General features: G+C 41.0%; 1 protein-coding gene across 1 annotated transcript in view; it reads right to left on the bottom strand.

The window, feature by feature from the left end:
- Positions 1–10,480, bottom strand: part of Il18rap (interleukin 18 receptor accessory protein) — a 29,184-nt gene extending 18,704 nt beyond the window's left edge. Inside the window, exons 1-5 of the mRNA XM_057751748.1 lie at positions 10,456–10,480; positions 6,813–6,950; positions 4,922–5,082; positions 4,139–4,454; positions 3,867–4,050 (exon numbers count right to left, since the gene is read on the bottom strand). Coding sequence (XP_057607731.1) covers positions 3,867–4,050; positions 4,139–4,454; positions 4,922–4,991 — 570 coding nt within the window. The 5' untranslated portion in view covers positions 4,992–5,082; positions 6,813–6,950; positions 10,456–10,480. The remainder of the gene's footprint in view (positions 1–3,866; positions 4,051–4,138; positions 4,455–4,921; positions 5,083–6,812; positions 6,951–10,455) is intronic.
- Positions 10,481–12,061: the final 1,581 nt, after the last annotated feature.

Genomic DNA, 12,061 nt, shown 5'->3' with positions numbered 1-12,061 from the left:
AGAGGCCCAGAAAAAATAAGTTGTAGGGACATAGCCCCACCCATTGGGGGGGTGTTCCCCTCGGGCTAATGTTTACGGATAAATCTGCCGGGCGTGAGCCCAGCAGCCCTTTTCTTTTGCTCCGCTTTTCCAGTGCTCCGCGGGAACCTGTGGTCCTGTAAGTCTATTTCCTTATTAAAGCTGTATATATCTATATAATCTGTCTGCATTCATTTGCGCCACCACAATAAGTGGAAAACCTGAAGGTACTAATACAGATGTTTAGGGGGCATGTAGGGGGAAGCAAAGTCATTCTTAGTAAGACGGCAGTTGCTGTGATCTTGTAATGTACTATCCGGAGGTTTCACTAGCAGGCAGCTCAGCACTAGGGAGCACCCCAAAATTGTAGGATTCTCTAGGACTGGTGCTCCCTAAAGCCAGGCAACACTGGAGTTCTTATTGGGGCTTCCTCCATCTGGATCTATGATTTTAGCCTATTTTCCTTGATGAACTTCAAATGGTTCCTCATCATTAACTCATAATCTTGTCTGGACTCGAGCACAGCATATCTTCACTACCTATGACCGAATCAGTTTTTACTTTCTACAAGCTGATGAATACCATGAGTATATTTAAAGCCAGGAAAGTCTAAACTATTATGACTGTCTATTTAACTAGTCTCTTATCAAAGCATTTGATTATCCCCTTCTTCTGTGAAAATATCCCCACCTTCTTTCTATTCCCATTGCTAGTTTTGTGGTTCAGAAGACACACAAGGAAAGTTCAAGCATGTCAACAGGGCCCCAGTCCCCCTACTTCATGAGCAACCTACAGTTTTAATTTCCAATCCAGTAGAGTTCAGACCACGCAAGAACTCTGTTTCTCTCACACTGAGCAATTCATTATCCTTCACCGAATGGACTTATTACTCTATTTGTTACAATGATAATCTTTCTCAGTGAATACCATCATACAATCCCTTGTCCCAATCACGTGACAATGCTAAACTTATTCTTCAATCCTGTAGAAATATTTCTTCTACTATACACTAGGAAATTAATAAACCAGAAAGTTGTAATGATAGGCCCGATATCAGTACCTAGCCAAAGTATTGAGTAAGTTATTAAACAGATGTTCTGTGAGCATCTGGGAAGGAGGTAATGGTTAATATCAGCCAGCTTGTGTTCCCTAACTACCACCTCATGAAAGTCATCTCATTTTCCTGTGTAATTGAAGACTTCAACTAGAGAGGCTCAAGGGACGGCAGTAGACAAATTCTTTCTTCACTCTAGAGTGTAATTGAGAAAACACTTTCATGATCTCCCTGTTAAACAAAAAGATCCTTAAGAGCCGGATGATAGGACACGTGGGTGCCTTTTCAGATAATCGAACAGTCGTACCCCCAAGTGATGGCAATGCGTAGCCAGAAGGATGGCTCCAGAAACCACAGCCGAGAACGCTACCATGCAGGCTTGCTCAGCAGTTTTACGGGGTCTTAAGAATCACATCCCACCCCCCACCCCCCCACACACACACATCTACACACACTTTCTTTGACCTTGCAGATTTTGCTTATATATTGCAGTTTAGGAGTCTGTGTTTTTATGGGATTTCTGTGTGCCAGTGCGTGTGTGTCTTCATCTGTATGTGTTTCTTGTAATTTTTCTTAGGCTCTTTTTTTTTCTGTGTGTTGTTTCATCTTATTCTGTTTTGCTTGTTTTGGTTTTATAGTTGTCAGGTTGTTTTCTAATGAGAGAGAGAAAGAAAAGGGTGTTTATGTGGGTGGATGGTGAGGTGGGAAGGAGCTGGGAGGAGCTGGGCGAGAGGAAATCACAATGCAAATATTGTGCATGAAAAATGATTTTTAATAAAAATTAAAATTATAAAAAATAATTAACATGCCCATGTTTTTGTTATCTATGGGCTTCAAAACTGTAAAAGTGATAACTAGTACACTTGGGTTATAAAATTATAAAATCAAAATTCCAATTTCTTAGTACACAGAATGACGAGCAAAAACCCATGTTTTAGAATCTATCAGGAGTGTGCATGAAGTTAGTTAGGCACATGAGTTAGAGACTCTAATCCCAGGCACACAATTGAGAATGCCCCTCCAATTGCCTAGTGGTAGTTCTTAGGAAAAAGGCTGACATGCCATCATAGCTTGATTGACCCACCCACTAGGGTTATTGAAAAGCTGAAGGAACTGCAGGCAGCATCCGTATTCTGTTCAGGAGAAGGAATGGGGCCCTCCTTGCTCAGCAGCCTTGCTGTGCAACCCATGTGCAGCAGCAATTGCACAGCATGTGGCTAGCTGTATTCAAAGCTGCCTGGGAAGGTAGGGGGATGTTTATGGTGAGAACAACAGAACAGAACGGGCCAATAGATTGGCCTTGAGAACAGCTTCCAAAACTACAATCTAAGTTATCATTTATCTTCACTATTTAGAAGCGCTTCAGCCTGTGGGCCTGGCCAGTCTCAGCCTGCTCACCAATTCCCCATGGTAGACAACTCATATAGTGCCTAGATTCCAGTCCCTCCAAGAGCTAACCCAAATGGAAACAAGAAGGGGAAGTGGCAAACACATGTGCAAAGTTTCCATGGAACACGGGGCTGAGACTCAACCCCACACCATGTACACCAGCTCTACAGCAAACCACCCCAGCCGTGGTGAGGGTGATGTAAGACACCGATAGGGATTTTATTCATGCTCGGGTCCCCTTAACAGAAGGTCACACAGAACCACAGTGATCCTGGTGTTCAAGGCCGTTTCTAAAGAAACTCTCTGCCTGTCCTTCATTATGATTCTTCATTGTGTCAGAAAGTTACTAAGATCATCAAAACATACTAACTTAATCAATTCAAATGCCTTTCACTTAAGGAATCAGATTTATTAAGGATATTTTCTTTTCCCTGTATTTCCAGAAATCAAAAATAGCAGGTGCTTTATTTTAATTCTGATTTTCAATCATTAAATAATTAAGAACCTGCCAAGTGCTCAGCCAGGCCCCAGTGCTCTCCTGATACCTGCTCCAAGCAGGGAAGCGAAGCACTGGAGAGCAGAAGCCCTGCCTAGCACGGCCAATGGAGCACTCCTCACACCAACCCTCGCTGTTTTAGCTAAGAAGTCACTGCTGTGTAGTTGGAAGGAGAATGGCTCCATGGGCTCCTATGTCTGGATGCTTGACCTCCCCAGTTGCTGGAACTGTTTGGGAACCATTAGGCGGTGAGACCTTGTTGGAGGAGGTGTGTCACAGATAGGGCTCTGTTGGGTGAGCATTCATGTGTGTGGGCAAGCACTAACAGCACAGTGAAAACGTGGAACGCATTTGCTGTGTGTGCTTACTGGTTTCCTCCACGTCGTCATAAACTTTCTCTTGTGCACTTTCTCTTAGCACTCCCTCGCTCCCACAAACTTTGCACGAGCCATTTGTCACACATGCAGTGACTTGCTGGACTTTCCTCGCCACGTTCCCCTTTAAAAACTACTCCACTCCTCTGCTTCTTTTAAAAACGTCCTCAAGATTTGATGGTAGGGAGCTCCCTTCCTCATCCTCACCAATGCCCATTAGTCTTTATGACACATAAATGAATGGCCAGAATTCCCAGATGCCTTTGACACCCTCCCACAAGTATGACGCCACCCACATGCTGGACTTGTCCCCTGCCATTGATCCAAAGGGTGACTCTATCGATCTGAATAGCAAACTGTACTCTCCGTAGGCTCAAAAGCACATTAGAATATAGGTCTTTCACATACGCATAGACCAGTTTTTATGGAGCTCTGGGCCTCAAGCCGTCTAACTCATGTTTCTGTAAAGAGTCTAATATAGAGACAAGTGCCACAAACAGTTCTCTTACACCAGCTTTAAAAACTCCATTCATACCCGGTACCAGGTCATCTCTGGACTCTGGACATCACTTTGGCAGCTGAGACTGGGGCAATAAATGGATCCAGTGCTACCAAGAAATAGGTATTGTGTGTGCTCAGCTGGGTTCCCACAGGATACATTTCTCTGAGGCTTAAGTTCTAAGATGGTCTTGACACAACAAGCCGTATCCTGGGGGTGCCTAGGAGATAGAGAAGGTCCTGTCAGTACTTGTCTAGGTAACAGAGGATTTGAGGGTATTTCTAGACTGGAATGCCTTTGAGACATACCTAAGCCTGGGTCTACAGATAAATGACCCAACATTGTTTATCTGCGGGGTCGATAGCTGCAGCATGCCTCTCCTCTCGCGAGAAAAGTTTCTATGGATCTCCTCTAATGGACCTCCATGCCGAGGCTGCTTGTACCACTGGACATCAGATAAATTCTGATTACCACTGCAAGGTATGTGGGCTGGGCCTTGAGTTGGTGGCAGTTGATTTATATGGGAGAATTGTGACTTCAGAGGCTCTGGCAAATCACAAAATAGGACAAACTCCTCTGCACCCTTCACGGGATATATCCACAGAAGTCTTTTGGTGACGCAAGCTGAAAATGACAGCAAATGAAACAACACACATACACACACACAAAAGAAAGCATGTTAGAAGGCAGGCTTCCCATTAATATTTACAAAGAGACTCAGTATAACAAAGGACTAAGTTCTCTGTTCTATCTTGTGTACCATGCCAATTTCATAGATGAAAATGGCTCGTGTTCTGATTCGCTCCCAACAGGCTAGTGTCTTAAGTCCCTGTGGGAGACCGGAGGAACAATCATGCACTCTTCCTCAGATGTCCCCACTGAATGCCCCATTGTGGTCACTGGGATCCCCCAGCTGTATGTGGCATCTGCTGAAAGCAGTCCCCACCGGAAACATCTCCTCCCACTCTCTTTAGCAGCGAGAAGAGGTTGCGTACTCATAGTTCGGGCTGCTGATGTAACAGATTATCTGGGACTTTAGACTGTGACCACAAGACTCACAGGGTTAACAGGCAAAGCAAAACCCCCTCTACCTGAATGATCAAATCCCGTGGTCTGCTCTCCAGCAACAAAGCAAAGAAACAGCCAGCCCAGAGAGAGCATGATGCTCCTCTGCTCCTGTCATGGCTTCAGTGACTTCTCATTGCCAGCGTGGAGGGTGTGGAGACTCAGGGCTCTTTCGCAGGCATCCTCACTTAGGAAATGGGAAATGGAGAAATCAAAACCTGTGACCAAGCCTCAAGTCACATGGGAAACACTGAAAGGGCACATTCCACCCAAACAGCCTTGGGAAGCCCAGAACCTGCGTGGGTATTTTTAGGGGCATGAAACAGCTTCCTCATGTGTCACCTTGAGCTCACTCAAAGGATGAACACATCACATGCAGGGTCTCCTGAGGACCTCACATGCGGGGTCTCCTGAGGACCTCACCTGCAGTGTCCCCCGAGGCATTCACACGCAGGATCCCCCAAGGAATTCACATGCAGGGAGGGTCCCCTGAGGGTCTCACATGCAGGGTCCCCTGAGGCCCTCACATGCAGGGTCCCCTGAGGCCCTCACATGAGTCCTGGAGTATCATCTAACACTATTTCTCTTCATGGAATTCTTCTCCTTTTCCCCCTTATATTGCTTCTATCTGCAATGTATATTTCTATCAGTAATTTGGAAAAATAATGTTTTATTTTTCATGGAAGATAGCCTAATTTATAAGCAAATGACAGGCTCTAGAGTTAGGAAAACTGGTGATTGGGTTCATTTCTGTAAAATCTGAGAGTATCTACATGGTACTAAACAAATCTAAGAATATCTACATGGTACTAAACACTATTATTTTAAAAAAAACTATTAGATAAATAAGGGTAGAAACTTGTGCCTTGAAGATTGATGTATTGATCCTCTCAGATATAAAAGCAGAGAACACGTGTTCTTAAAATTGAAAGTCAGATGTGGGCTGGGTACATAAGGTTTGTCTTCTCTGTAGAGAGGGTGACCATGAAAAAGTTCAAATAACTTATAAGCAATGAGAGCTATGGGGAGTGTAAATTTGTTGCCTGTTTAATATTGAGCAAGAATATGGAATGTTTAGTTATAGGGTGAAATTTTCTATTCTGACATTAGAAACGAACAAAATTTGAAGGATAGACTATGTTCAAGTGTCAAAAACTGCTGAGGCATTGGGATTATCTCTTTGGTGTGGCCACTAAGAGATGGGCAACCAGAGGCAGAGGGGAAAAGTCTCAAAATGAAAAGACAGTAGCGACCTCAGGGATAAAATGATAGACGAGAACCTTCCATATGTGCCACGGTGAATGAGAAAAGTCGGGATAGCAAATACCAGCCCTTCCATTCAAGCAGAAGAGCAGGTTGGAGCATCATGGAGAAGTCAGCTGGAGAGTGCAGAAATAGAAGGACAAATGAAAGGAGGGGTCCTATCCACTAGCATTAGTAGCTGCAGTTCCCCAGCAGGGAGGGAAAGTGACATCAGCCTCATTCCAAAGCTAAGCTGAGGACAGTTCTTCCAAAGACTCCAGTTTACTTGGGAGTGTTGGTGGGACGGTGACCACTCCTGAGGAGGTCAGCTATAGAAAGGAGGTCAATGGCTTTATCCCACTCAGTACTGGAAAGCTGTAGCTGGATAGACAGATAGACAGACAGATAGATAAGATAGTAAGTTCTTAAAAGAGAACCTACTTTAAAGGCTGAGTTACCCAAAGACCATGATCACAAAGAACAATCACAATTCAGAAAGCCTGGAATCAACTTCTCACCTTCTCGGGATGGAAGATGCCTCTGCAAGGCAAGTGTAGAGAAAATGGGAATGCATACAGACTTGCTGAGAAGTGTAAGGGGTAGGAGGCTGGCCTCAGGCAGCAAAAAGGATGGGTCCAAGGGATCTCACTTTCTGTTCCTGGGAGCCTACCTTACCTCCTCAAGGTTAGCTGTGTAGCCTGATAATCCCAAGCTTGAAGTCAGGGATTGGAGTCAGTTATCTGCTAGGAGGTTCATTGTGGGCAGGTCTCTGAGATTCCAGGGAGGAAATTGATTTCCACAGTCTCATCTCTTCTGCAAGGCATGAAATGCTGAGTGACTTTGGAAAGCACAGAGTCAGCTCTCATGTACAGAATTCAATGTTTGTTGGTTCTCTTACTTTCAATGCACTTGGGGGTGTGCAGGAAACCACAGAGGGACTATAGATTATGTCAGCCCAGACTCCTGCTACCCCAAACAGACAAGGTCCCAAAGGGAAGGCAACTCTGGTGGGTGCAGGACGCTTGAATAGTTCAAATTCAGCACTTGCACAAATGACAGGAAACCAGCACTTTCTTAAATGGCAAAAAATATAGGAGCCCTCTCATCTATCAGAGCCTCCGTTTTCTTCCCAATAGACTTTAATTTTAGGAGTTGCCAGGCATGATCCAGTTTTTCTTTTTATTAAACTTTTCATAGTATTTTAATTCTATATCTTAAAGAGTTTTAATGCTTTTATTTCTACCTCCTTATAATTACCTAAAACTATTCATACACTATTCATTTACTGGGTGTTCAATTTCATTTTTATCCATTTACACATTCCTCTCCCTTTTCATAATGTTCTCAGATCCTTTTCATTAATTTCTCAAAACTTTCTTTCCACTCTTTACTCTGTCTTACCTGACTTCTTTCATTAGCTGTTTTTATTTTCACGTGAAATAATGATTGGTTTCATGCTGTATTCTACGTGAACAACGTGTCATTTTGTGTTTTATGGTAATTGCTGGTGTAGTAATGTGTTTATATTGATTTTATGTGTATGTTTGCACTTGGCTTTGCCTTGAGGTTTGTTTGCTCCTCTCTGAACAGTCCTGGGGAGGCATCCCCTCAGGAGATCTTCAAACAAAATCAGAAGAGAAATCTATACCAAACATGAGCAAATTACAACAGAGAAACTCAATAAACATGACTAGGTAAAGTGACATTACATATTCCAAGTAATGATAATACCTCAACTGCTAAACCTAAAGACAATGAAATGATTGACATGTTGGGCAAATAATTCAGAAGTCAACATGTAAAAACAATCAGCTGCTTCAAAGAGGAAACAAGCAAACACAAAGATGTAGTAAGGAAATAAATTCAGGATATAGATGAGAAAGTGAACATTGCAAAAAGAGAAAATAGAGATGGGTAAGAAAGAAAATCAAGGTTTGGGGGAAAAATAAAGAAATTAAAAACTCAGTAAAATTTTGATAATAGAAACAATAACCAGTAGATGAAATTTAGCAGAATTTCCGAGGTAGAGGATAAGGAAATGTGACACTCAGGCACTGGTGGAGTAGAAACAGACAATGTAAAACACTAGACAGAAACTATTCATTAAAATTGGAACAAAACAGTTGCCAAGTACTGCAAAGAAATGGACATGGAAGTCCATTGAGAAACCCAGACAGACTAAAGAATGATGTCTCCACAACACATTGGAGTCAAAAATGTCAAAGTTCAAAATAAAAAAACAATATTAAAAGCAGCAAAAGAAAAATTGCCAACGTGTTACTAAGGCAAATCTATCCAAAAAATATTGCACCTTGGGATAACCCCTGTGATGTGATAAACATATGATGATGTACCACAAGCAGCGAAAAGAAGGTGAATGGCAACAGAAGGAACCGCTTTCAGTACATTTACCTTAAATCAGGAAGAAATAAAATAGCCAAAATCAGCACAATCAAAAGTAATCCATGCCTACGAGACCACCACTGTAGAAGACACTTAGAGGAATCCTGTACAACTAGAGGGAACAGAGGGTCTTAATAATAAAAACAGAGAAAAGAATAAATTTCACGAGAAGAACAAATAGACAAAGGGAAATTAGGAACAGCTCAGTCGATGACTCAGCAGTTAAGAGCACAGGCTTCTCTTAATTTCCAGCATCCTCATGGAAGCTCACAACTGTCTTTAACTCCAGTTCCAGAGGATCTGGCACCCTTACACAGATGTACTGCAGACAAAACACCAACTCACATATAATAAAAATAAATAAGTCTAAAAGAATGGCTCAAGTTATTTCCAACTCAGTAAACCAACTAATGTCTAACATTAAAAGAAGAGAAAAACAATGAAATCAATAGGAAAACAATCAACATAAGCATAAGAGTCAGGCTAGGCAGTAGGGGTGTACACTTTTAATCCCAGCACTCAGGAGGCAGAAGCAGGCGGATCTCTGTGAGTTTGCAGCCAGCCTGGTCTACAAGCGTTAGTTCAAGGACAGGCTCCAAAGCTACAAAGAAACCCTGTCTCAAACCTCTTCCCCTCAAAAAAGCATAAGAGTCAACAAATCCCTCTCAATAACAACCCTAAATGCAAATGGTTTTAATTTGCTGATAATGTCACTCAAACTGGCTGAATAGATTACAAAGTAAGAGCCAATTACTTGTTGCCTCCAAAAAACACTCCTGTATTAGTTATTAATTTTTATTGATGTGATAAAAAATCATGGCCAATGCAATAAATAGAAGAGTTTGTTAAGCTTATGGTCCCAGAGGGTTAGAGTCCATGACGGCAAAAGCAGAAAACTGGGAGCCCTCATCTTGAACTATATGCCAAAGCAGAGAATGTGAGCTGGGAATGGCACAAATCTTTAAACTCTCAATGACATACTTCCTCCAAAAAGACCACATCTCCTAACCTTACCCAAGCAACACCATCAACTGGGGACCAAATATTCAAAGGCTGAGTCTATAGGGATGCCTCATTCAAACCACCTTATTGTCAAAAAGTACATACAGACTGAAGGAGGAACATTAAAATCAACATATCAGGCAAATGAAGAGCAAAAATGGCAACAGCTTTCTCTAACAAAGTAGACTTCATGCCATAATGAGAAAATATAAAGAAAATGAATTCACATTAATAAAAAAAGTGATCAATCATGAAAATAGAATTATTGTAGATGTGCTGAATATTGGGGTACCAAATTGAATTTTAGAAACATTACTGGACATACAGAAATAGACTCAACTATAAGAACAGAGAATGATTTGGATATCCCATTTTTATCAATACTAGATCATCCAAACAAAACAGCAAGAAACAAAACCTTGGCATTAACCTGCACCATAGATCAAAAGGGCTTAATAGATAGCTATAGAACATTCCATCTAAAAGCTTCAGAATATATAACATTCTCAACAGTAATAGTAGCTATTGCCATTGCTGTTGGCCACATAACAACACAAGGATAAACCCATTGACATGGAACAACACCTATAAGCTCTTATCTCCCAATGTCTGCTTTTAAAAGACCACCTAGTATCTATTTCAATGGCCATACCCAAACACTTCAGGGATTCAGAAGAAATCATTCAAGTCCAAAACAGCTTACTCATTGAGCATTGGCCAACTTAATCCAAATATGGCTGCAGATTCTGCTCCTGAGAGTAAAAAAACAATTGACAGGTGACAGTAAATGTATCACTTATTTACATTTGCCATTCTGGAAAACACATGTGTTGTATTTCTCATTTCTCAATGGATAACCAAAGGTCTCATTGCTCACAGCAATGGTGTCCATTATTAAACAAAAACCACATACCTGTTCAGTAGTAGAAGAGAGAGTCATATCTAGACAGAGAGGGTTGTCAAGCTTCTCATTCTGCCATCACTACATGCCATCCTCCACAGAAGCAGGCAAGAGGCCAGTGAAATGGTCTGGAAATCTGCAAGGTCACTTTCCTAAATATTTTGAATATATATATATATATATATTTCCTCAGAGGCAGAAAGGCAAAAATGCTGAGTAAACCACCAGGGAAAGACACTCAGTCCTATCCACATCCTTAAATCCTTAAAACACAAATTAAAAAGAGATGTGAAGTAGCCTATTCCAGTTTTCAAAGACTATTCCGATGAAAGCTCACATGGTCCATGGTAGCTTGTTCAGTGCTTGCCTTCAAGGGCAGACAAGTACAGCTGCCATTCAGATATGGCAAGCATTTGAATCCCCCTTCTAAGCAAATGCAAGAAGTACTGTGAAGAAAGGTTACTTTGTAACTAGTCCTTTTATTCAAGTGAAGATTCAAAAATACATTGAGATACAAATGTTGCTACCTAATAACTCACCTGTTATTAAACATAGTCCCTAGAAGGTAACTGTTTAGCAATTTATTTTTAAGTTATTTTAAACATTATGTGGGGTCAGAAAAATCTAAAGAAAGAATGTTCCATTGTCTTACCTTTATTTCCTGATCTTATAAACACACACACACAAATAAGGAACTCCAAGTCTTTATGTCAGTAACTGGCGGCTTGTACGTCTGAAGAAAAGTGTGAAAAACATCCATTCTCAAAAAGTTCTACTGTTTTTTTTTCTTAGCAAGAGATTTCCTTGGAGAAGATGTAAGAATTATCCCACTCATACAGTCTGGAAATAGTGAGTTATACCTGAACAGAAAAAGAAAACCTTGGTATTTTGTAAAGAACCATTGGCATTGGGAAATCAAGCAAACTAACTCTATCCACAGAAGAAAAACCCCTGAAATGAGCAGTTTAGAGCTGCTCTCTGGCCAGCCTCCTTGACAAAAAAAGCTTTGTGGTTAGGTTTAGTTGAAATGGTGAGTAAACCAGCTTCCTTTACAGGAATTTCCTGTGTAGAATTTTAACTAGTGCTCAACACCATTTCTCAACAGGGGAGTTCACTCTTTTCTCCCCCCTCTTTTACCCTTTAAAACTAGAACCACCATCGTTGCCTCGATTCCAAATCTAAAGGCTTTGTTTGTTGACACGAACAATCCTGCATTTTGGACATGATCACAAAAAATATTCAAGCAAAAAATATTTGAGGATGTGTTTAAATAATATTGTTCTTTATAATGTCACATTTAAGAGGAAAATACTAGAAACTCTTAGGACTGCTTGAATAAACAACAGCGTAAGAGAGATTCAGGTCCTTGCATGAAGTAGTGTTAACTAGTTTCATCTATAAGTATGGAGTAGTTACTAAAATAGTTTTAAGAAAATAAAGTTGGAAAACTACCATTTATCTGTGAGAGATGGGAGATATAAATATCCACGCATATTTATTTATATTAAGATATGGAAATCTAAGTCAATGTCAATTTTTTAAATGTTTACTATCAGTTACAGAGCAAACAGGTAATGAAGAGAGGAAGGAAAGGTGAATTCTGATGGAATTTACTTGG

The sequence above is a fragment of the Chionomys nivalis genome, chromosome 19, assembly GCF_950005125.1.
Source record: "Chionomys nivalis chromosome 19, mChiNiv1.1, whole genome shotgun sequence".
NCBI classification, from domain to species: domain Eukaryota; kingdom Metazoa; phylum Chordata; class Mammalia; order Rodentia; family Cricetidae; genus Chionomys; species Chionomys nivalis.
The sequence above is the reverse complement of the archived record's forward strand: the minus strand, read 5'-3'. Positions and strand labels throughout refer to the sequence as shown.